Here is a 25,934-nt window from a genome sequence, read left to right as displayed (position 1 = left end):
TATAGTGTCTAGATCAAGGGAAGTAATAGTGCCACTATATTCTGCTCTGGTCAGGCCCCACCTGGAATATTGTGTCCAGTTCTGGGCACCACAATTCAAAAAGGACATTGACAAACTGGAGCGTGTCCAAAGGAGGGCGACTAAAATGGTGAAAGGTCTGGAAACCATGCCCTATGAGGAACGCCTTAGGGAGCTGGGTATGTTTAGCCTGGAGAAAAGAAGGTTAAGAGGTGATATGATAGCCCTGTTTAAATATTTGAAGGGATGTCATATTGAGGAGGGAGCAAGCTTGTTTTCTGCTGCTCCAGAGACTAGGACCCGGAGCAATGGATGCAAGCTGCAGGAAAAGAGGTTCCACCTCAACATTAGGAGGAATTTCCTGACAGTAAGGGCTGTTCGACAGTGGAACACACTTCCTAGGAGTGTAGTGGAGTCTCCATCCTTGGAGGTCTTCAAACGGAGGCTGGATGGCCATCTGTCGGGGATGCTTTGATCTGGATTTCCTGCATGGCAGGGGGTTGGACTGGATGGCCCTTGCGGTCTCTTCCAACTCTATGATACTATGATTCTATGATCCATGTTTGCACTGCAACTCCCAGCATTCCTCACCATTGCCTTTGCTGACTAGGGCACTTGGGACTTGCAGTACAACAACATCTGGGGAGACATGCATTAATAGTCATTATGACTATTAATGCATGTCTCTCCAGATGTTGTTGAACTGCACATCCCAAGTGTCCTGGAATGAATTAATACATAGAATGAGTACACAGAATGAGTTAATAGACATATGATTTTAATAGTCTTGAGAACTTAGGGTTCTTTTAGGTCATATGAAAAGAATAAACAATGTTCAAAAAAGTCAGCCACCAAACTAGTGGCGAAATTCTTTCTTAGAAACAGCAACTATATGGCAAGTTCTAAACCAGTGACTCCCAAACTTTAGTCCTCCAGGGTTTTGGACTTCGACTCCCAGAATCCCCAGCCAGCTTGGCCAACAGTCAGGAATTCTGGGTGCTGAAGTCCAAAACATATGGAGGATCAAAAGTTTGGGAACCACTATTCTAAACCATAGTGGTTGCAATGTTGGCATATCCATTTTTGGTTTTAGTTTGAACTGCAAAGGCACTAGCTGCCTGAACATATTGGCAGATATGATTCTGTACCTTGGACAACTCCATTCAAGTTTGGAATAATATCCAGAGTGGTTTTACCATCCTATTGACATCAGAGCTGCCAGTCAGTGGCCTTGCAGGGAATGAATCCAGCTGCTTGCTCCTGGTTGCTTCTAAGGAGGTTGCTTCTAAGGAGGAAGCAATAAACGTATGTATCGGTAAGCCCCTTTTCTGGAATAGCCTGTTGCTCTCTGCCCTACATCATACACACTTATTCTAAAAAATAGCAGTGTTGTCATCATGTGCCCCTTGCCCTTTAGCCTTGGTGCTGATAGAGCAGCTAGGAAATTAGTCACTGGTGTGTGACATTATTTATTTTGTATGGATGGCTGAATTTATTTCGTCCTTTGCCCTACTTTGGTAATACTAGCAGTGTAGCACTTTGTACAATCCTGCAAAACAAAAGCTGCCATTTAAAGACTATAACAGGAGCCTTGTTTGGGAAACCCATTGTTGTAGCCATAGTTGGAGGGCTGGCCGTTGGAGAGACGGAGGGTGCATCCACATTGCAGAAATAATGCAGTTTGATACAACTTGTAACTGTCATGGCTTCATCCCACAGAATCCTGTGGTTTGCAGTTTTGTGCAGCACCGACCCTTTTAGGCAGAGAAGGCTAAAACTCCCCATCCCAGGATTCCATAGGATGGAGCTACAGCATTTAAAGTGGTGTCAGACTACGTTGTTTCTATAATGTAGATGCGTCCAGAGAAGCATGCCACCCTATGAGATGTGTTGTTTCATGAATGACGAGCCCAGGACCCCATAGCTGGTGTTTTCAATTCCTGTTGAGACAGAAGTTGAGCTAGGGATGGAAAGAGTGTATGTTAATTATTCATTCCCAGATTGAAAAATAGGGTTCCCAACAGCTGGGAAACCCTACTGGAGAGAATAATAGATCCAGGGAAAGTCTTGTGTAACTTCTTCTAGCATTTGAATCACCCAAAGTGTTGTGGTGAAATTATTCTCTGTAGAAGAACACCTAATTTTTTTTGGCACAAAATCCTGTGAGCATCCTTCATTTCCTGCAAAGAAAATCCTTTTTGTTTTGCAAGGTGGGATTGATGCAGGCCTCCCTGTTTGCACTGCAATGCCCAGCATTCCTTACCATTCCTATGCTGACTAGGGCACTTGGGACTTGCAATCCAAAAACATCTGGAAAGACATGTGATTCTGTGGACCCCAGAATTTGGCTGGGACTTCTGGGAGTTGAAGTCCAAAACATATGGAAGACCAAAGTTTGGGAACTACTAGGCTAAAAGAACCAACATAACTTCGTAATCTTGTAATGATGTACATGGGGAGTGTAATTCCTATCAGTGCTAGTGTAACCAATAGTGAAAGATGATGGGAGTTGCAACTGTTGGAGGATCATGAGTTGTGTAACCTCAAATTACAGGAAGGAGGCATATGTCACAAGCACTGCGTAGGATAATTTGTATTTGGTATAGGAGTCAACACTTTGTCCATCTACAAAAGAACTTTTATCAGTCCGTCTGGACTCCATGGTCTAATGTGGTTGAACCAGCAGCTGAGCCACATGACCAAATGTGCTGAAATATTCTTTTGATGTCTTTTTGAAGCTTCTCCTTGGATGTTATGCTGTGTACTAACACAAATCATTAGGCCATTAGTTGGCTTGAATGTTGGTTGTCCACGAATGACATCTGAGCAAAGTGTTCTCTTTTGGTTTATGCAGGGTGAGATAGGCCTGTAGTTGGATAAAAGGTACGTTTCTGGACTCTCTAGTAAAAAGGCAAGGGAATGAACAACTGTCTTCAAGGCAATTTTATGAACATTGTGCTGAATAACTTGGATTGAATGCCTACTTGAATTTATTTTGTTCTCCGTTGACTTTGCTTTCTTCCCTTGTAGCAACATGTTCCTAATCTCGCTCCATTTTGTTGATTATGTTGGTCTCCTTCCAAACTAGGTCTCTTTTGTCACGATTGACCCAAGTCTGTACCCTCCAAGGGGTGACCTCAACACTGAGCTGCAAAGCACAACATTATGTCACTTTCTGAAGTCTATTTCAGCTTGGCACGTAAAAGCGATAGATAGGAGTGAGCCAAATTCCTGTGCTGACTTCTCATAGGAAGCCATAGAGATGGAAGGAGTCTTGCTAGGAGTTATTTATCTCCTTACTCACTGATGAAGTGGTCTATAAACACTTCTTCTAGTCTGCTGGTCCCTTAGGTCAGTTTTCCTCCTGCCTCCAATTCTAGGGAACTAGAAACCAGACTAGATAAGCAAGTAGACAAAATACAACTTTGGGGGGAGTTGGCCAATAGGATTATGAGAAATAATCGTGCCCCTCTATTCTGCTTTGGTCAGGCCTCACCTGGAATACTGTGTCCAGTTCTAGGCACCACAATTCAGAAAAGATGTTGACAAGTTGGAGCGTGTCCAAAGGAGGGTGACCAAAATGGTGAAGGGTCCTATGAGGAAAGACTTAGGGAGCTGGGGATGTTTACCCTGGAGAAGAGAAGTTTAAGAGGTGATATGATAGCCCTGTTTAAATATTTGAAGGGGTGTCATAATGAGGAGGGAACAAGCTTGTTTTCTGCTGCTCCAGAGAACAGGACCCAGAACAATGGATGGAAACTGCAGGAAAAGAGATTCCACCTCAAGATTAGGAGGAACTTCCTGATAGTAAGGGCTGTTCGACAGTGGAACACACTCCTTCCTCGGAGTGTAGGGGAGTCTCCTTCCTTGGAGGTCTTTAAATGGAGGCTGGATGGCCATCTGTCGGGGATGCTTTGACTGAGAGTTCCTGCATGGCAGAATAGGGTTGGACTGGATGGCCCTTGTGGTCTCTTCCAACTCTATGATTCTGTGATTCTAGTCTCCATTGCCACTGCATGCAGGTTCATAAAACACTTTCTATTAGCATTGACGGAAGAGTTTTCAGAAACTCAATTGCTGAATGCTGGGGAGGGTGCAGGGATGAAGATGGGAGGCCCCACAGGTTGCATTTAGCTCAAGGGCTGCTAGTTCTCTACCCTTCGCTCTGGGGATTTCATCATTCTTACTTCCAATTAGTTGGCTTTGTATATTGGCAAGCCTCAGGCAGAGGCTCTGGGAGGCCTGCGAAGTCCCAGGTTGGGCGATGAGCTTGCCAGATTCATCATCGGAAGCTGTAAGAGTGAGGATTCCCTTTTCAAATAATTACGGGTGATTCATGCAGCCTGACAAGGGAAGAGAGGCTTGGTTGCCTCTTGCAATAATTGTATAATGCTCTCCAGAGAGCAGTAAAGGCAAGACAAACTTATTCAAATAGGGGTGTGCTATGGAGCACTGAAGGTTTCATTTTCCATAAGGGCTGTTTTTGGCTCTCATCTTTCCTATGGGATTGGGCAGCACGGCATGAGGTTCCATCTTTTGTTTTCAAAGACATCAACAAACCAGGCTGCCAATGGCATGCAAAACAGGCATTCTGTTGTTTTAAGCTAGGCTTGATTTATCAAAGTGTGGCAATGTCGTGGAGCTAAACACATCTGCTTATTTGTTTACTCATCTCTCAGGTCTAAAATGATGAGGGCAAAGATCAAATTGAAACAATTGGTATATCCCAAACCTGCAAAAGAGTGATATCTTCATTGGCTAACCAAAATGCTGAACATACAACTTGCAAGCTTTGGAAGATCAGCTGGATTCTTCATCTGGCAAAAGATGTTTGAAAAATTATACAGGAGTAGAAAAGTGATGATAGGGCCCGAACAGACAGGCCAAAATAAAGCTGCTTCGGGTCACTTTGGAGGTATGCTGGCCTTAAGAGGCCAGAAGCTGTGCCAAAGCTGCACTCTAGTCTTTAGGACTGGAGTGTGGCTTTGGCATGTCATCTGGCCTTTTAAGATGCATGCAGGATTTAAACAGCATACATCCAAAGTGACCTTAAGCAGCGTTATTTTGGCCTGTCTGTTTGGGCCTATAATCTCTTGTGGTCTAGATTGGACTTCCTATGAGTCCAGGCCTTGCATAAGTGCAGGATGAATGCCTTTCCAGTAGGAAAGTGCATGCATTCCTCTTCAGTGACAACATCAAGGAGGAAGAAACTGGATTGGGAAATATGGTTTGCTTATTTCATCCTCTGGGCAAATTGCAATGTTGTGTTTCCATTGATTAGTTCGGCTCTCTTGCCTTGCAAATCCACCTGACTCCGTTCCCAGGGTTGGAGAGCGTTGGGTAGAGCCCTGCGGCACATTCCAGAAGGAACTAGTTTCGTGACTCCAGAATAATGCGAACGAGTAAGACTTCTTATGCTACCGCCACAGAGATTGTGGCAGGCCCAGTCTGTAGGTTTGAATTGTCAAGAGTGACATTCTGAAATTCAGGATTGCCATCTGAAAATGGATGAGACATGTCATTAAGTTGCAGGCAGGCTTTTGGCAGTTGCTGTGGAAGGTGTTTTTTTTAACAGATTAGTGCTATATATTTTGCTTACAGATGTATTTTTAAAGCACTGTTCAGTAACATTTCAAGAATATTTTTGGAATTGTGTTAAGAGGATTTGCAAACTGTTTCAAACAAAAAAAAAACATGGTTGGGGATGATGGGAGTTGTAGCCTAGTACCTCTGGAGGACACCCTGCTCATGGAGCCTGGTCCAGGTTGGAAGATGCCTCCTGGATTTAGGTTAACGTTATCAGGTAAGAAATGGGACAGATATAGCTGTAATACCTATATCTGTATTATTTAGTTATTTATTTAGATAATAGTTTATTATTTAGTAATAGTTGTGCAGAAGAGGCTATTCCGGCAGGTGCATCTGCTGAAGTTCCCTCTTCCACACAACCATTAAAAGTACAGAAGCTCTGTCCTGTTTTTCACATGATGACCCTTATTCAGGTCCAGTTTTCCCCAGCTGCTGATTCTAGCAGTAAGAAGCTATAACACCCTGTCTCTAACTCAGAGCTAGTCTGCTATGTGAATTACTGTGGATTTTCGCACATTCGTATCAACATTTAATTGTCTTCACTTTTCTACTGAAAATCTGCAGCCGTCCACATTGGGGCCAGCCACACATTTGATAATGCGAATCCTCATGGATATTTCCAGGTACTCCCTTAAAAACCGAAAAGCCTTTTTCCTGGAATTTAAGCATGTTTTTGCCAGACTTCCCTAACATGAAAGACTTTTAACTCCTGCAAATCACATGTGGCCAGGATCGTATTTTAATCAACTTGGAACTTAACTTAACTTGGAAGAGAATCTTATATGGATTGCTTTTTTTAAAAAAAGCTTTAAAGTTGTTTTTTGGGGGGATTGCTTATAAGCATACCAAATTTCTTTCCCATTTTCCTTTTGCATTTTGGAGGAGAGGAATAATTTCAATTTGTCGCACTTGACTGGCAGTAGCATTTGTGAGTTAGGTGTCCTTGAATGCTCCTGTTTACAACCTATTGGGTTTCTTAGAAGTGTGTGGAGTCTTTTTTGCAGCCCAACTGGAATTCAGGTACAGAGTGTCTTGGAGCTGCATTTCAATGGGGCATCAAAAAAACAGCACAATTTTTTGGGTTAAAACTGTTACGACGAGTAACCAAGAAGAAGCATTTCAACCTTCTAGAACTAAGGAAAATATACAAAAGTTGGAAAACCAGCAAAGTCGGATGTCGTGAGAAAGTGGAGTGGTCTTCTGCAGAACCTTAGAGGGCCAGATTGGGATCCTAAAAGGACCCAATTTGGCATCAGGGCTAAGATTTTTTTACCACTGCCCTAGATCAGTACTTCTCAAGCTATCTGATATAAGGAGCAGCAGGGTTTTCCCCTCTCAATGTGCCAGTGATAAGGGTCCTGTTTGTATCCATTCCCTGCAACTATAGGTTGAGCTTCCTTTATCTGGAAGTCTAAAATACTCCAAAATCCAAATTTGTACACATGGGTGGCTGTGATAGGGACACCTTTGCTTTCTGAGGCTTTAGTGTACGCAGAACGTTGTTTCACGCACAATATTATGTATAAAATATTGCACACAATATATAAAATTACCTTCAGGCTATGTGTTGTTGTTGTTGTTGTTGTTGTTGTTGTTATGGGCCTTCGAGTCATTTCAGATTTATGACGACCTTAAGATAAACCTGTCATGGGGTTTTCTTGGCAGGGTTTCATCAGAGGGGTTTTGCCATTGCTATCTTCTGAGGTTGAGAGAGTGCAACTTGCCCAAGGTTACCTAGTGGTTTCCATGGCTGAGCTGGGAGTCAAACCTTGGTCTCCAGAGTCCTAGTCCAATGCCCAAACTATTATACCATGATTCTCCTCTGAGTTTTATGTTTAGACTTGGATTCCATCTCCAAGATATCACATTATGTATATGCAAATATTCCAAAATTCAAAATCCAAACCACATCTGGTCCCAGGCATTCTGGATTACTTAATCTGTATTTATTTTTTTCGTGGAAGCTCTTCATGGACTGGCAGCTGTCCATTGCTCATGGACCACCACATGCTCTACATGGATTACGTTTTAAAGCATTAGCTGTGTTTCAGGGGAGGGATTGGTGATAAGCATGCTGAATTTCTTTCTAATTTTTCTACCTTTGAATTTTGCAGGAGAGAAACAATTCCAGTTCGACACACACGAGAACCACGTGCTGCTCTACCACGAAGAAGGGACGCCATCTGTATTTGTGGGGGCGGCAAACAAGCTTTACATGTACGACTTTGAGACCTCCACCAGTCATACGGTAAGGAGACGTAGGGTGAAGTTTGATCTCCAACCCTCTGTTTAGATTTTGAAGTTTTTATAATTCAGATCTCCAGCTGCAAAACTAGTTATTTGGACATCTGCTAACATTGGGAGAAGGGCCCAATTTTATGTCAATTAATATGCTATATATTTTTTGAAGCAGAGGAAAGAAACCTCAGAATAAAATAATGAGTTCCCTCTGGGGTTGGTCTGGAAAAATGGCAAAATGTCAGTGACAAGTGTTTCTGGCATAAGCTGTGTGCCATGGGAGATTTTTCTGTTTACCAAGACTGCCAGCAAGTTTAATGACAGTAACTGGGATTTGCAATAAACTGTTGGCATTTCCAATGCATCAGTTCAGGGTATTATGCCCTCTTCAGGGATACTCTGTTCCAGATCTTGAAGAAAAGTTACTTCTTGGATTACAGTTCCCCAAATCCCATACCAACACCTGTTATAATTTGGCAATCCCCATCTGAGTACTACTTTGGGCTGCCCATGTTTACCTTCTGAGATAGATGGGATTTGGTGTCTTTGGGCCTCTTTTCATAGTATTTTATTTATAATATAATATCATATATAATATATAATATTGTATCCCAAAGTTCACACAATCCTTGCTACATCTGATGGGCAGAACGTACACGTTGCTTGTAGGGGAGAGATTTATGTATCCCCAGTTAAGAAATAAAACACAGTCACACATTTTAAGTCTTTCACTTTGGGATCTTGGGAACAAATTTTATAGCTGCAACTGGTAAAGGTTTTCCTCTCATGCCCTGGATTATTTTTAGATTTCCTCCTCTGTGTTTAGTTTTTTCTTTTGTAGTTTCTTTGTGGTGGGTGAGAATGAACTGCTGGGCATATGGAGGGATGGATGGATGGAAGGAAGGAAGCTGAACTAGAAATGATGTCTTTTCTCCCTTGTCTTTAATTCAGGAGCCTTTTGATATAGTCGAAGGAGAGATGAACTGCGGACAAGTAAGTTTGTAAGGACAGCTTTTGTTGCCCTGTGAAAAACCGTTGAATGATCTTTAATCTCTCACTTCCACTGTCTCCTTTTACTATTGTTTTCGATTAGCTCTATTATTTATTTAACTCCATTTATGTCCCACTTTTCCTCTGGGGTAGGCAAAGTGCAACCCTAAAGATGATTTTGGACTGCAGCTCTCAACAGTCTGAACCAGCATTGCCAAAGGGATGGCTACGATGAACACTGAGAGTTGCAGTCCAGGAGATTTACGATGTTACACTTTGTCTATCCCTGTTCAGAAGAGTTCAAGGCTCTCCTTCTCTCCACTTTTATTGACACAACAACCCTCTGAGGTGGATCAAGTGGAGAGAGTCTCATGGCTCAGACAAAATCTAAACTCAAATCTCAGGATAGGACTCTAACTGCTGAACCACATGTTCTTAATAGTCAAGCAAGCAGTAAGAGTGTTGGCTAGGATATTCTGGGAGTTGTAATTGAAAAAAATGGACTTTTACAAGGTCCAGACTGGGAGCACCACTTTAAAAATAAACACACAATATAGTGGATGAAAGCCTCTGTGAATCCAACCTCCAACTCTTTCCTGAAGTCAGTCATGTTCTTTATTCTCACACTGCAGGGATGTTCTTTCAAACTTCCTTTTTCTCTCTTTCCCATGGCCTAAGATCCTAGATCAGAACATAGCTACACCCACACAGTTCTAGGAGCAACTCTTAAGCCCTAGGATGGGCTACTGCTTACTGTTTACTGGTGGTGCCCCTCTTTACTGGTGGTGAGGGAAGGGGGACAATGCGGACCATGAAGTACCAGTTGGACTCAGCTTACAGGGAGGGATGGCACGCACCCACCTTTTCCTTCCTCTGGGAGCTTGAAAAAGCCATATATCTTCATGGCCTGAATTGTCTTTCCAAACCCTCCACTTCCCTCTTATTAGTAGCAGGAGCCTTTCCTGGATTTGTAAACTGCTGAAGGGAGAAGTTTTAGAAAAGGGCACAAGGACAGGGAAATCACCTCCTGCACCCTATCCCAAAAGGGGCATATGCATATGTAAGCTGCACTTAACACTACTAATAGGATACTGGCCTATGTGTACTGTCACCAGCTGAGTTTAGGGACAAGTCTGGGTTACTGCCATGTTGGATCTGCAAAACCTCTGGCTAGCTGTGTAAGCTTTGGAAACACATGGCTCCTTTTGAGGTCTATGTTGCTTCTGGTATGGAAACCAGAGTAGTTGGTGTCCTTTTGCCGTCTTCTTCACCTGAACCATCTTCTTTTTCTCTCTCTCTCCAGGAAAACTATCTCACGCTCTTGAGGAAGTATGAGGATAAGTTACTGATCTGTGGCACCAACGACTGCAATCCTGCCTGCTGGTATTGGGTACGGAGTATAGTGCAGCATCCCTCCATCTCTTTGTTATTATATCTCCATGACATTTTTCTGCCCTATGCAACTTTGTATTTGTGGTTCTCTGCGATAGCACTGAAATTTGACAGGGCACAATTTCCTTTGAAAATGAAGTGTGCAAGTAGCAAGTACCTTGATTTAAAGGAGAACTGCACACTCAGAAGCATCTCAGACTTGTCATTCTCCTTTAAAACAAGGTGTCTCATGTTCATGTGTCTGTTTTTCAAAGGAAGGACTACAAAGTGATACCTAAGGGATGCAAGCGTTTGAGTTTCCCAGAATGCTTCAACAGGCAAGACGGTGGTGGTGGTGGGGAAAGGGGTTAGGAGGATAAACAAGGCACCCCAAAATCGAACTGAATGGTTTGATGGTTGTGCATTTCTCCAGTTGCAAAATGGAGACTGGAGACTTTGAGAAGAGATGTTCAAGGATCAGCCTCCAGCTTGCAGGGATGCATAATTTGTGATTTCTCTGCATCCCCATTGCCAAAGCTGATGCTCTGGGAAGTGCTCTTAGTGTCTCTTTTCAAATGCACTGATTTCATGAGTTGGCATAGAGCAGAGGCATGGAGCTGCACTTGTTGTTAACTGCCTTCAAGCCAACTTTGACTCATGGTGAACCCATGGATGAGCCACCTCTTAAAACTCCTTGTCCTCAACTGCTCTGCTCTGCTCATTTTCAGGCTTATGGTTATAGTTTCCTTAACTGAATCTATCCCTCTGGTATGCAGTCTACATCTTTCTTTCCTACATCTCCTATGTCAGCCGATCTGGAGATTAGGGTTAGGTGGTCCACCAAGCCAAAAGGTCAATTGAATCCAAACTTTTTGGAATGTGGAATGTAACATATTTTTCTCCTAGCAATAACTGTCCAATCTTTGCTCTGAAATGCTAGCAGGGTAGGCACACCTTTCTTGGAAATGTTAACGCAGCATTGTCTTTTCTATCCTGCAGGTAAATGGGGCAAAGGAACCTAGACTCAGTGCTCAAGGTCTGGCCCCCTATGAACTTGACCTAAACTTCATTGTCCTTGTTGATGGTAAGTTTGTATGAATAGTCATAATTCTAGTAGGGATGGGCAAGAGGAATGTCCTTCAGTTCATTACCCGAATCGAACTTTCTAACACATTCTCCACTAATCTAATAGAAAGAGCATGAGATTTGCAAAAATCTTATAGTCGTGGAAAATAAAACTAGGGGAGGGAGGAAACTCCTCTGAACTGATTGTCAATAAAGTATTTATAACCATAAATAATATGGTGGGAAACAAAGGATGCAGAGTAACAGAAAGAAAAAAAAGATATGGAGAAATACAATATACGTGAAATATCAGCTCCCAGAATTCCTAACCATTGGTCAGGCTGGCTGAGATTTTTGGAGTCCAAATTTTCTGGGAAGACCAATGGCTGTTGTAAGTCCTGTGAAAATGGCACTACAACAGGTGAAACAACCCAGTGTAGATGATTATTTATGACGTTCTACACGTGGTATGGGAGGAATGGTCAATAGACGAATGGAGTAGCTATGAAAAGAGGGGAGCAAAATGAGGACATTCCCTTCTTAAATAAGAATTTTGTCCACCCCCAAGAAATTTTCTTTCAAATATTTTACTGCTGCAATACAGACTGAGTCCCCCTTATCCAGAATTCTTTTTTAATCACATAATTGTATTTTATTTTTATTTTTTAATTGAATTTTTTTATTCTTTCATATATCTTGACCGAAAAGACAATAGTTACAAATGTTCACACTAAGGAGTATATACAATAAACATATAGCGTATTCTTTTGTTTCCTTTTATCTTCTTTATGTTTCTTCCTTTCTTCTTGACTTCTTATAGTTCCTGTTAGCTTTTATTGAATGTTTGAGGAGCAATGTCCTCATTTTGTCCTCCTCCTTGTAGCTATATCCCTGTTCCAGACTATCAAATTGGCTCATTATATATTCCACCTTAATGACTCCTTGGGCTTCTTGGGAACAGGGAAGGCAATAGAAACAAAAGCAATACCCTATGAATTTTTATTCATTTATTTTATGTTAGTCTGTATAATCAGAGATCTTGTACCATGTATGAGACTAACTGAAAGAAAGAAGTTGGCAGCATGAGCTTTTTTGTAGACTTAAGTCTGCTTCCTCATACGCAATAAAAATTGGTTATCCATTTTGAGAACTGAAAAAAAGATCATTCTGAAAACGTGAAGCATTCACCCTTAAAACCTTCTGTCTTCCAGGCAGTGAGATCTACTCAACCATCAAGAAACACCGGTATGGTAAAGGGCGTTATCGTTTCCGTAGGATCGAAGGAGCTGTCAAACTGTACAGCAGCTTTACACTCATGAACAGTGAGTATGGCAGTTCTTCAGAGTAAAGGCTCCGTCTTATCCAATCTCTTCAATCTGCAAGTTCTCTTGCTCACACCTGCCAGCACTCAAGTAATGCAAATACACTTGAAACACATTCAAGCCATACACAGTTTTATCCCAGTTCATCCCAGGTCTGTTCACATTGGCTATTCACATAGCCAAGAATGAGAATCTTTTAGAAAGCTCGGGAAAATACCCCGAGATCAATTATCCCAGGATAAGTGTTTTGTTTTGTTTTTGCCAGCCCTCCCCAAAGAATACCTTTCTCAAATGCATTGGACATGCATGTGAACAACAAAGATTCAATCCAGATTCTACCGGGATTATTTTCACCATCCGAATAAACCCTTAGCCATTGTGTACCATTCTCTTTTTTACCTCTCTGGGCACTCCCAGCACTGAAACGGAAAAAAGAAGGAAGTCCCCCATCGTAAAACTGCCTTGGAGAGTGTGCATTTGGAGCAGGAAACTTCAACAAGGTAGTAATTATTGTAATGGAGGCAGAGTTTCCGTAACACTGGGGAATCCTTGATAATGAGTCTCTATTGACGTGACATTTCCAGTCCCTGGATCCCTGCTTTTTAGGGCCTTCCCATCTGGCTTCATGTAGAAACGGAGGGACTTCTAAGGGCATTTCCAATGTAAATCACAAAGGTGACATGCAGAGCTCTCTCCCCTGTAAATAATCCCCTGTTGTGATGACTTACAGTCAGCCCTCCATAGCCATGGATTTTTTGTATCCTTTTTTGATATGAGATTTATATAACAGAACTTTTTACCACTGGAGTAAAAGAAGACTGTAATTTTGTTGCAGTGGAAAGAATGGTAGAAATTGCACACCTAGATGCATGCAGATGGATTTAGATTTTCATAGTTTTGTCATAATTTAAAATGACATATTTTGCATAAGGGACAATCCTTTTACTATCCGTTGTATTTAATGGGACTTGAGCATCCACAGCTTTTGGTATCCACAGGGGGCCCTGGAACTAAACCCCAACGGATGCCAAAGTCCTACTGTATTTATTTAATTTATATCCCACCTTTCTCCAAAGGTGGGATTCAAGGTGGCTTACCATACAGGAATTAAACAAGAAAGAGTTAAAGCTAAAACATTAGTTTACAAGAATGACACAACTTAAGCACAATTTGAAATAGTTAAAAACACTTAAACGCTGTTGAAAATGTAATTTCCAGTAAAGGATTTAAAAGGCAGGATGCTCCTTTACACGCATGTTTCTGCTCTGTAGTTAAAATTCAGAGGCCTGCCTGAATAAAAATACCTTCACCTGCTGGCAGAAATTGAGCAGGGAGGAATTCCTGTTTTAGGGAGTTTTAGGGTCTCCCATCCAAGTACTGACCAGGCCTAGCACTGCTTAGCTTCCATGATCAGGTGGAATCTGATGTGTTTTTAGGAACCATATACTGGCCTGAAATATCAGATCCCCCAACTGTCATAATTTGGGAGAGACAGTCTCAATTAATCCTGTGTCGACCCACGTTCTCTCGGTTTCTCTCGCCTCCTCCTACTTTTGCTGTTTGTCCTCAGCTTACTTCAGTCACTGCAAACCCATTTCAAAGTGCAAAAATAGTTTGCTCTCTATCGACCAAAGAGAGGGAAGAGGAGAGGAGAGGTGGGGTGGGAACCTGCCCTTCCCAGTAGACTATGGCAAAAGCAAACTGCTGCAGCATTTATTCGTTTCCACATTTGACTTCATTCTTAGCTTTTTCTGTCTTGACCACCCTCTGATATTGCTTGGCCACATGTGCCCCACTTTTCAACTGTAAAATGTTGGGAAGTTATGACCTTGTAGCAGAGTGACTACTATCTGAAAGAACAGAGATACAGTCCGTCTTTGCCTTACGCGGGGGATCCGTTCTGGATCCCGCCGCGTAAGGCGAATTCCGCCTATGCTTGAGCCCCATTGAATGGGACGCGCCGCCCCGCGCCCACGTATGGCGCGGGCGCGCTGTAATACATGGTGCGCCCACGTATGGCGCAGGCGCGCTGTAATACATGGCTGAGTACAAGTTGCTAAGGAACATGAACAATAAAAGTGATTTTGTCCTGGTAATCCAGTTTTCGGGCTCCCCAGAAAAATGTGAGGGAATAGAAGGGACCAGATGGGCCTTCAGCCTCTTGCAATGGCTCTTGCATTCTCATTTGCAGACCCACAGTTTGTGAAGGGTGCTATCTTAAAGCAAGACGAGCCACACAATGAAAGAATCTACCTGTTCTTCCGAGAGGACAACCCAGAATGGCCAAGGAACCCGACAGCCCCAAGGACCGTCTCCAGAGTGGCTCAACTATGCAAGGTGAAGAGCTTGGGGTGATGGACAGGCTTGCAAGGTGGGGAGAAGAGGGTTGCAGGAGTAAGATGGACAAGAAGTCAGGGAGGAGAGAGATCTTGTGGCACCTTTGAGATTCACTGAAATAAAGACATTGGCAGCTTTCATAGACTTCAGTCTACTTCCTCAGATGCATACAGCGGAGTAGAAGTAGACCGAGGAGGTAGACTGAAGTCTGCGAAAGCTCATGCTGCCAACTTCTTCATTTCAGTTAGTCTTGAAGGTGCTACAAGATCTCTACATACTGATTCTACAGATTAACACAGCTATATCTTTGAAGCAATCAATGAGTCCATTTAATTGGAGGGCCGCTGCCACACCGCACAATGAATGCAGTCTGACACCGCTTTAATGGTCATGGCTCCATTTTGTGGAATCTCCAATTTTGACTCTGGCAACCCTACCAGGATCTGCTAGTTACCAGCCTCGAGATTAACCTAAGGCTTAGTTTTTTCTTTTCCTCTCTGCAGTCAGACAATGGAGGCCCTGGTTCCATATCTGCTTCCATGTGGACAACCTTCCTGAAGGCTACATTGCTCTGTGCGGATAACGTCACGGACCGGCATTTTGACAACCTGCAGGATCTCTTTATTGTTGAATCTCCCATTTGGTCTGAGACAAAGGTTTATGGGGTCTTCTCAAATGAATGGTAAGTGTCTTGTTACTTGGGTTTGGAAGGGACTTTCTCTTTGTCATTAGATGGTTCCTGGTGGTGATGTCTTGAGGACTTGAGGTGCATCAAGGTCAAGCCACTGGGGGCCCATCCACATTACAGAATTACAGTGCTATTCACTTTTAACTGCTGTTATGGAATCCAGGATTAGCAGTTCAAGGTGCTTCACCAGACTACAAACCCCAGGATGCCATAGGATGGAACTATGGCGGTTGAAAGGGAATAATGGTGCTATAATTCTATAGTATAAATGGACAGTGGTTCGATGATACAACAATGAAACTGTATACACCATCTCGTTCCATATAAATCAGGGATGGAGACACTTTGGGACTACAACTCCCATAGTACATGACCATAATACCTGACCCTTGGCCATGATGGCTGGGACTTCTAGGAGACAATGTTCAAAACATCTAGAGGACAAAAGTTGACTCACTCACGATAACAGATACAAGAAACGTGAACTTGTGTTTATGCTCTCACCTAAATCTGTCTGTGCCTTGAGATCATCAGTACAGAAAAGCTTGGGGAAATTATTTAAAGTTACTTATTGGGACTACAGCTCTAAGAATTCCCCAGATGGGCATAGGGCATATTTCTGGTGGACCTTGAATTAAAATGGGGGCAAGATTGTGTAACTCTTGCTGTGTGCCACTCCTTTTCTCTTTCACATACCCCATATGAGTGGCCCCATGAAGTTGGGCCAAGGGCTGCAGGTTTCCCACCTTTGCTTTAACAGAAAGGCAGGGAGATAAAAGTAAAACAATCCGCATTGCAAAAGTCTAAGCAACTGTTTATTGTTCTTTTCCACAGGAACTATTCAGCAGTCTGTGTCTATACTGTTGACAATATCATTAAAATCTTCCAAACATCACCCTTCAAAGGCTACAATGGTGAAATACCCACTGTCAGGCCTGGGCAGGTAAGGAACGTTGGCCAATGTTAGTGGTTGAAGAGTTTAGGGGTTTAGGAGTGGTTTAGGGCCAGAGAGATCATGTGTTGAACTGAAAAGTGTAGGAACAACTGTATGGACAAGGCACTGGAAGGGTTTTTTGAGTAGAGGGATGTATCATACTTGCCCCAGTTTGCCAATACATGAAATGAGTAAAGGCAAGTTCTACCACTGGAAGTCAAGAGAAATGAAAAAGACAGGGCTTTGTATTACACTATGACTGTCAGTAGCATGAAGAGGAAAATATTGCAAGGTATTGTTTCTGGGGCAAAGTTTGGAATTTTGTATTTATTTATTTTTTTAAAAAAAGCAATGGAATATTCAAACCTACAGTTTCTTAAAAAATGAAAAGTGCAAGTTGCTAGTCCTCATGGTTTATGAGAGGTTAGTAGATGTGCATACAGTGTTTGGTAGATCAGAGTTTTGAGTATCCATTCCTTTGATCACTGCATAGACCTGAAATAGGGAACATTTGGCCCTGTAGACCTTTTGCACTATCAACTGCTATCGGCTGTAGCCAGCAGTTTCCATTGAAGGATTGTGTGAGTCCCAAACATTTGGAAGGCCAAAGGTACCCCATCCCATGTATGTTTCTTTTTTATTCAAATCCAATGACATGGACTCTATATCTTTCTGTTCAACAGTGTCTAGAAGGAAATAAAGCAACTCCCACTGCAAGCTTCAGCGTGGCAGACAGCTATCCAGAAATGTCAGAAAAAGTGAAGCAACGCGCTGTGTTTTATAGCAAGCATTTTTACCATCAAATTGGTGTCCATCAGGTCCAGGTGGCTGATGAGGAGACCTACAATGTCCTCTACTTGAGCACAGGTAATATTGAAACTGCCTATAATATGTTTCAGTATTTCTAGTGTTGTGGGTGAACTCATCAGTTGGCAGCTCAAGCCTGAGATGGTATTGAAGCTGACCGTTTATCTAAAGCAGACATCCTTCAACCTGATATCCTCGATGTGTTTTGGGTTGTAGTTCCCATGAGTCTCAGCTAACATGGCTAATGGTGGGGGGGTTGTGGGAGCTGAAGTCCAACATTTTTGGAAGGCACCAGGGTTCTGCCTGAAGGCCGATTGAAAGGCTAGAACTTGGGGCTGAATAGGGAGTGACTGACCCAAAATCAATGAATGAATTCCATGATCACTGTATATACTCAGTGTCCAAGTCTAGAAATTTTAGTCATAAAATTAGCCCATGTGAAAATCCGTATCTCTCTCTCTATAAGCTTGCCCAAGAACTGTAGAGGAAGACTTTCTCTCGGTCTCCCTATCATCCTAGGAACATCTAGTGTGGACATGAGAGAGAGCTTTCTCAGTAGCTGCTCCCAAGTTATGAAACTCCCTTCTCCACAATGTTTGGTTGACCCCTTTGCTCCTGTTTTTCCACCAAAGAGCGGCGGAGAGGGGAAATGATTTGAAGGGATGTCATATTGAGGAGGGAGCAAGCTTGTTTTCTGCTGCTCCAGAGACTAGGACCCAGAGCAATGGATGCAAGTTAGAGGAAAAGAGATTCCACCTCAATATTAGGAGGAAGTTCCTGACAGTAAGGGCTGTTGGACAGTGGAACACACTTCCTTGGAAAATGGTGGAGTCTACTTCCTTGGAGGTCTTTAAGCAGAGGTAGGATGGCCATCTGTCGGGGATGCTTAGATTGTGAGTTCTTGAATGGCAGAATGGGGTTGGACTGGATGGCCTTTAGGGTCTATTCCAGCTCTACGATTCTATGATTCTATGAGGGTTGAAAAAGAAGGAAGAGTGGAACAACATGTTCTGACAGTTTCTAGTTCTTTGAAATGGAAAATATTGAAACGTTGCCATATTTCCATCTGTTGGTCCATTTGTAACTTTGTGTCACATCCTGCTTTCTAATCCTCTTTGTTCCCTTCCTTAATTCTTTCTTCTGTCACTTTTATCTAGACAGAGGAACCATCCATAAAGTCGTCTTGTTACCAAAGGGGGCCATGAACATCCTGGAGATTCAGCCGTTCCGATCTTCGGCTACCATCAAATCTATGACTTTGGACAATGCTAGAGTAAGAAAAGCCTTCGTGTTGTCATTGCTTGTTATCTAACGTGCGTGCTGGCCAATTGGCTGTAATAAAGTTCTATAGCTATGTTATCTAACGTGAAATCTCCGGGAGACAGTCAACAAGAGGAAAGCCACACATTAGTAAAAGGATACGAGGATATGGAAAAACATTGGTTTGCATGTTTGTGGGCTGGGATGGCCAGGTCACAGAACAAATTGTGTGTAATAAACAAATGAATGTAGAGGAAAAGAACACAGTGGTGCCACTGTGGCTGGATTAGCCAAGCCCAGAGGTCTCAAATGGAAGGGAAGACAAACAGTAATGTCTCCCCTGTTGTTTTATTTTTGGAATAACATTCACTGCCATCACCATTCTTGTTTGGTTGGCTGGTGTGAGTGTGACTCTCCCAGTGACAAAATAGGAACAGGAGGATTCCTTTCCTTAGAAATGATTTCCCCCCGCAGAGATTCAGATCATAAGAGTTGTTCTGGGTCCCATTTTGGAACGAAGGCTGGATATAAATGAAATACGTACACATGTATATATGGGCATGTGCCTTCAAGTGGCCTGTTGGCTTATGGCGACCCCATGCATTGGGTTTTCTTAGGCACAGGACACTCAGAGGTGGTTTTGCCAGTTTCTTCCTTTGAAACATATCTGACAGCACCCAGTATTTATTGGTGGGCTTCCATCCAAGTACTGACCAGAGCTGACCCTGCTTATATTAAGGATTTTTTTTTAAAGGAAGATTTTAAAAAAGTAGTCCCTTTATCTTAGTGCTTGGAAGAACTTGTTGCAATGATGGCTTGTTTTAATTTCTTTTCCAGAACGAGCTGTTTGTGGCCTCTGGAGATGAGGTGGTTCAACTCCCCATGGATATGTGTGGCGCATATAAGGACAACTGTGAGAGCTGTGTGCTGGCAAGAGATCCCCACTGTGGATGGATCGACGGCACATGTGCTTCAGTTTATGACCATGATCAATATGGAAATAGGTGAGTTCCTGCAATTCATATCACTCCTTACATCTCTTTGAGGCAGATACAGTCTTGTAACTCGTAACCTCAAATTCTAGCCCTAGGTATATGCATGCAGCGGGAGGACAGATAATGCCACCTCAAACAGGATTTGTAGCTTTTGAATGTTCTTTTATATGAAAACTCCCTGTAAGCAGGAAGCAATTAGGTTTAAGCTCTTGCCTATTTTCTGCAGAGCTAACTTTCTACATGCAGGGATTTTTAAAAAACAAACAGCAAGGATGCCATTTTAAAAAAAGTGGCTCTCCAACACTCTGAACTGCAGCCTGATATATTACATTCCACTGTTTCATTCCTCTAATGGTCTTCTACATGTGGAAATCCACCTCTGCCCTTGGGATCAATTCAGTTTATACCCTTTTGCAGAATATATAAGTTTTGGAGCATAAGTTTTAGAGCATAAAATTGAGTGCTATGTATCTATATGTTGTAATTCTGCCCTCCTTTCATATCACTCTCTAGGCAGAAGTCATAATGCCTGTTGTGAATGTCTTCCAAAATAATTCTAGTTCCCTTTATTAGAAACACAGTTATTATCAGCAGCATGAACCCATACTTTCCCTGTTCTGTTTTCTAATCTCGGTAACATTTTCTAAGCCAGTTATGTCCCAGCATTTCATTTCACAGCCAAATTTATTATCGGTTTAGACAGCCAACGTCATTTTGTGTTGGACCTTCAGTCTGTTTTAGATAAAATAATCAAATGCATACAGCTGCATGAATAGGCATTCTCTGGAAACCACACAGCCTGTCTTCAAATGGCTTGCTTGAATCTTTTAGATATGTACATTTGTATAACGTTTTATCCTCTCTTTTTAGGAAACTGTTGCAGGCTCTAACTCATGACGTCCCTTCGGATATTTGTTCATCTGCACACTACAGCAACACAGAAGGTAGCATTCCAGAATAAACCATATATATATATCTCCTCTTAGAGGCAGTGTGGCGTTGTTGTTGTTTGAGTGAAGGACTCTGGTAGATCAGGGTTCAAATCTCTACTCAACTCATGCATGGCAAGTCAAACTCTCTGTCTCAGAGGAAGGCAGTGGCAAGCCTCCTTGGATTAAATTTGGCTGAGAAAACCCTAGGATAGGTTCATCATATGTTGGAGTTGACTTGAAGGCACATAACTTCATATCTTATCCTCCACCACCCCAAGAACTGAGATCAGGTTAGAGATCACTGGTGTAGAAAACTGGTTTGACCCAGTTTAAGGTAGGTTAGGCAGTTGTGGTGGGCACATGGGCTAACTTTCTGCCTTCTGACCTTCCTGGGCTGCCAGAAAGGCAAAATAAGAATCCAGAAGTGGCCACAAATCTACTTCTAGTTTTGAAAATGGATATTTTTGATGTTAACCAGTGCAAGGGACCCCTGCAACCAATTTCCCCTCCCAAGCTTCTAGGAAAGGCAAATCCACCTTCTCTTTGCCAGAAAATGAGTGGCACAGGGGCTTGATATGCTCTTCTAATGACATTTTCTTTCAGTCCCCAAATTTCTAGTCTTTCAGTAACTTCAAAGTTCAGTTGAGCATATAGAAATTTAGAAATTAGTTTTAGGCACCTAGAGAAAAGGAGCTGGGAAAGTCAACACAGCAAACAGACGAGGTGTGAATTATTTTTAGTGCCACACACTCTGCAATGCTAGAAATTTAGGGATTCAATTCTTTTTGATACATCAATTTCATAGGACTCCTAATATTATGAGAATGGGAGCGGGGAATCATTTTCCCTCCATGGAGGTATACCTTGGTGGTACAGGTTGTCTGGACGGTCTGAGGAGCACAAAAACCATCTTGAAGGGGGCCAAATGTGGTTTGCCTACCCTAGCTTTACGGTGTGCCTCTATTTAGCTCTTTGGGAAGAACGGGGAAGAAAGGAGAGGTGGTTTTTGCCTCTTCTTTTTGACCCATTGCAGGAGGAGGCAGTACAAACAAGGCAATGGTTGTTGTGTTTTCTGTAAAGAAGTTGCAGGAAGTAAAAACACATCTGCTTTTTTCCATGGGGAAGAGAAGAGGAAAGAGGATTTTGCTAAAAGAGGAAGAGAGTGCCACTCACATTGCAGTGAAAGAAAGAAAAAAAATATATTACTGAGTGGGTTAGCATTCAGAGATATAGCCAGGTTAGTCTGGAATATCAGTATTCACCTTTGAGACTAACTGTGCAAAAGATGTAGCATAAACCTTTCTAGATTTAGTCTAAGAGGGATGTTGGTATGCAAGAGCCCTTTGCATACTTAGTCTAGTATGCAAAGGGATCTTGTAGCACCTTTGAAACTAACTGAGAGAAAGATGTTGTAGCATAAGCTTTTTTAGACTTGGGCCTCATTCCCACTTACAGATAAATCGGTGTGCGATCCAAATTGATGAATCAATTCAACAGCAGAGCGTTCTTCCCATTCCATTTGCCCTGATCAAAATAACAACTTGTGATTCCCATTCACCAGTGAATTGATTCAAAATGATTTGGTTCCAGCCCACCGAAGGGAAAATTTGAATCGATTCCGATCCACTTGTGGTTCACACTTGTGTGGAATCGATTTATCAAAAAAGAAGCGGAAAAATCAGCCTCAAAAAGGCGTGGGTTAAATGGGTCTAGAGCATGGCCCCCATTTGGAATCACTTCAGCAATACGGATTAAGTGGGAACCAGGGTTGTCTGAGCCAGTTCAAACTGATTTACGATCCAGTTTAAAAGGTACTGGAAATGAGGCCTTGGTCTACTTCTCAGATGAATGGAGTGAATCCACAATTTTTGTAATTTTATGGCTATTCCTACAATCTGATCATAAAGATCTTTCCTGGTTCATTCCATGCATCTGAGGAAATAGACCAAGTCTATAAAAGCTTATGCTACACCATCTTTGCAGGCCTGGCTGCTGACCTAAGTACCTATGTATAGTTATGGTTAGAAGCAACACATAGGATTAGATGTGCTGATGGTCTGACCTTGGAAAGATGTTAGGTTCACACTGCTTTCCTGGCAGCCAGGATTGTTGTTTTATTCAGGGAGTGTGCATAGTAAGGGTGGCCATTTTGCTATTAACTCTTCCTTCCTTCCCACCCAGGAAAGGACACCATTCCCCATGACATCACATTGCCGCCACAGGCCCGCTATTATCTGAACTGTTCTGCCAAGTCTCACCATGCCGATTATACTTGGTTCCATAATGACCAGAATGTTACGCATTGTAGCTCTGGCCACCATCATTGCATCCACTTCATAAAGAACATGACAGATGACCTCTATGGGAACTATTTCTGCATTTCCCAGGAAGGTTGGTTTAGAGAGATACTTATGGCTGAGAACCTGGTCAAGCCCACTCCTGATATAATGCCGTTCAGGAGCTCGCTATCAACGGATTGGGCCATCAAAGCATCTTTATCCTCCTGGCTAAGCCTGCTGAACATGGTATCAGTTGTCTTGATCATCTGGTAAAGAATGACCGTCTGGCTTCCTCTTGGGATTAGTGATCACACAGTGCCTGGTATATCTGTCACTTCCTCTTCATTTTTATGATTCAGAAGCTATTTTTCATCTCAGCAGGTTGTTTTTGCACAGCTTGGAGGAAGTCTCTCACTGCATGCGGCAAGTCAGAGTTTGGAGAAGGTCTGCGTAATCATCTGCAAGGGTCATGTTCTGGATGGTTGGGTTTTGGGACCCATTGAAGCTGACTTTGCTTTCATGGGCCAGACAGGGGTATGTGGTGGTTCAGATGAAGTAGAAGGTAAGGCCCAGAACAGTGGATCGAACACCATTGGCAATCAAAGTCAGAGAGTTCAAAATCTGCTTGCTAATTATGAGGATCCTCAGAGCAAGTATCAATTTCTGAGGCTTAGACTTGATGGCCACAAGAAAGTAGCTGATGTTAACCATGCATGGCCTACTCCAAGGGTGAAGAACATATATTCCCATCTGGGTATGTAACTGCAGTTCCTATGAGCCTTAGGCAGGGGACAAAGGGGACAAATAATGGAAATTTCAATCCAGCAACATCTCAAGGACCACACAAATCCCATTTCCATTTTTTAAGAATCCTCGTCGTCCATTGATGTTCTACATTTGCAAAGGAATGGGCATGTACTTGGGATCTCTGAATAGAACTAACTTACTTTAAGTGATTCCCAGTATGTATCTTAATGCATTTAAGCATCTTGCTGGATGAACGTAAGATTTCATCTGCAAGAATATTGATAAATGTTGACAAATGCTAGGCGGTCCACTGAAAATTGGTCAGTGGGGAATTTAGAGGCAAGTTCCTTTTTTGGAGTACAATTCCCAGAATCCCCTAGGCTAGTGGTTCCCAACCTTTGGTTCTCCATTTGTTTTGGACTTCACATCTTGGAAGCTCCAGCCAACTTGGCCAACGTTCAAGAATTATGGGAGCTGAAGTCCAAGATATCTGGAGGATCAAAGTTTGGGACCCACTAGGCAGCATGTCCAGTGACCATCTACCTTGGGGAGTCCAGGCCAAGAGTTGTAGTCAAAAAAAGGAATTTTCTCCAAGTTCTGGCCAGTAGCCCATCAGTAGATCATCCCTTGCCCACTGCTCTTCTATCTTGTCCATTCACAGATTGTCCTTTTTCTTTGATTGTCCGTGTGGCAAATAGTCCTTCTAGCCTACTATTGTTGGCTGTGCAACTTCCTGACCTTCTGCTTGTGTGTTAGAGCAGGCACTGAGCTCAGGGGAAGCTTTCCATGCAGATAGGTCACAGATGTTTGGAAGTCCTTGGTTATTTATTTATTTATTGTATTTTATACATATATTTTATAAAAAGAAATCCTGACCAATTCTCTGGGGAAAAACCAAATGCTTAGGGCAGTGCTACGGGTGATGGAAAGTGTACGCAAAGAATAAAATGTTCATGAAAATGCAGATGTGCTCAGACGCAACCGACCAACAAACCCAAAATCCCACTGGCTGCAAACTGCTTACTGTACTATGTATTGAACATTATTCCAAGCCTTTGTCTCAATGCCAGTATGAATATTACAGATGAAACATAAAAGGGGAGATCATAACCCCATCTGCCATATAATCTGATCTGTTAGTTTCCCAGAAAATGGGACTTTCAATGCATATCATCTCATATTTAATTCTTGGGATCTCCAGTGTGGACTGCCATCTGAAAACCAATGCTGGATCTGCTTGGACGCCCCGGAGCCATGCCTGTATTTTATAGACATTTAAATCACACTTTTGGGGCCATTTATTAGCACCTTAAATCTCAATTTAAATCTGTCAACAGTTAAATTTAGCAGTTAATGCCATAACATTGGAACTGTCACAGAGAAGACCCAGTAGTGTAGTCTATACTGAAGATCTCACCCCACCCAACTAGGTTGCCTACTGAAAATTGGTTTGATGGAAAATCTTGGGGGAAGTTACTTTTTTTGGTAATAGCTTTTTGATTGATGGTGCTTTGAGACCCATGGTAGATGTCTGTGTGGGCACACATGGGTATGCAGTAGGAGATATTTAATGACATTGGCAAAAGAATATTCCATTGAATGGTATCTGTACTATCTTGTACAAGTGTCACAAGACTGCTTAACTGGAAGTTAAGTCTCAGCTGAAATTGGCAGGTAAACAGGTTTAAAACTGGGCCACAACTGAGGGCCAGTGATTACCAAGTGAAGTCTATTTCATAGAAGGAGCTCAGGCGTTTCTCTCTCCAAAGCAAGCTGTGTCTAGCAGGCTGGCCAATGGGTCATGGCGGCAAACATTTCCCATACATTTTCTTTTTGAAAAAATACACCTTTTCTTTGGCCAAACATTGCCTGCAAATCAGTCTGAAAAAATATATATATTCAGACTGATTTGCATATATATATATATGGAGTGGCAGACAGGTTTCCAGGCACCATATTTATTAATGTTCTTCCCTTGATCCCGTCCCTCCTCCCATCTCCTGGGGTCCTGGTTTCTTAGTTCAGAATACCAATAGGCCCTTCTATTTTGGAAAGTTGGTTGGTGAATGTTGCTAAGTAGCCAAAACAGCTATGATCGAGGAGGAGGAGGAGGTTACTTGTTGGAATATTCTGGCTGGGAAGTTATGGTTGGCATATCCAACTGTTTTTTCTGGTTGGCATTCTTCAGGATCTTCTTTCTTACTGGAGGCGAGTACTGTTTGTCACTCTCATCTGAATTAATGTCTGATAAAGTGGAATGAATCACATGGAAGACATGATACGTGGCTGGTTCATCAGGCCTGTTTTTCTCTTCCTCCAATAGTTCCATGGGTGTCTGGGAATAAAAAACAACATAACTTTC

General features: G+C 42.4%; 1 protein-coding gene across 1 annotated transcript in view; it reads left to right on the top strand.

Moving 5' to 3' along the window:
• The window catches only part of SEMA7A (semaphorin 7A (JohnMiltonHagen blood group)), a 48,387-nt gene extending 23,936 nt beyond the window's left edge, over positions 1-24,451 (top strand). Inside the window, exons 2-14 of the mRNA XM_089538586.1 lie at positions 7,722-7,855; positions 8,797-8,838; positions 10,139-10,225; positions 11,206-11,290; positions 12,483-12,593; positions 14,785-14,930; positions 15,434-15,612; positions 16,453-16,561; positions 17,236-17,419; positions 18,517-18,632; positions 19,457-19,623; positions 20,485-20,558; positions 22,728-24,451. Of these exons, the coding sequence (XP_089394712.1) occupies positions 7,722-7,855; positions 8,797-8,838; positions 10,139-10,225; positions 11,206-11,290; positions 12,483-12,593; positions 14,785-14,930; positions 15,434-15,612; positions 16,453-16,561; positions 17,236-17,419; positions 18,517-18,632; positions 19,457-19,623; positions 20,485-20,558; positions 22,728-23,098 (1,805 nt within the window). The 3' untranslated portion in view covers positions 23,099-24,451. The remainder of the gene's footprint in view (positions 1-7,721; positions 7,856-8,796; positions 8,839-10,138; positions 10,226-11,205; positions 11,291-12,482; positions 12,594-14,784; positions 14,931-15,433; positions 15,613-16,452; positions 16,562-17,235; positions 17,420-18,516; positions 18,633-19,456; positions 19,624-20,484; positions 20,559-22,727) is intronic.
• The last annotated feature ends 1,483 nt before the right edge of the window (positions 24,452-25,934 follow it).

Source organism: Sceloporus occidentalis, unplaced genomic scaffold (genome assembly GCF_023333645.1).
Source record: "Sceloporus occidentalis isolate IW3139 unplaced genomic scaffold, rSceOcc1.0.p SCAF_9, whole genome shotgun sequence".
NCBI classification, from domain to species: domain Eukaryota; kingdom Metazoa; phylum Chordata; class Lepidosauria; order Squamata; family Phrynosomatidae; genus Sceloporus; species Sceloporus occidentalis.
This window is presented reverse-complemented; position numbering and strand designations above follow the sequence as displayed.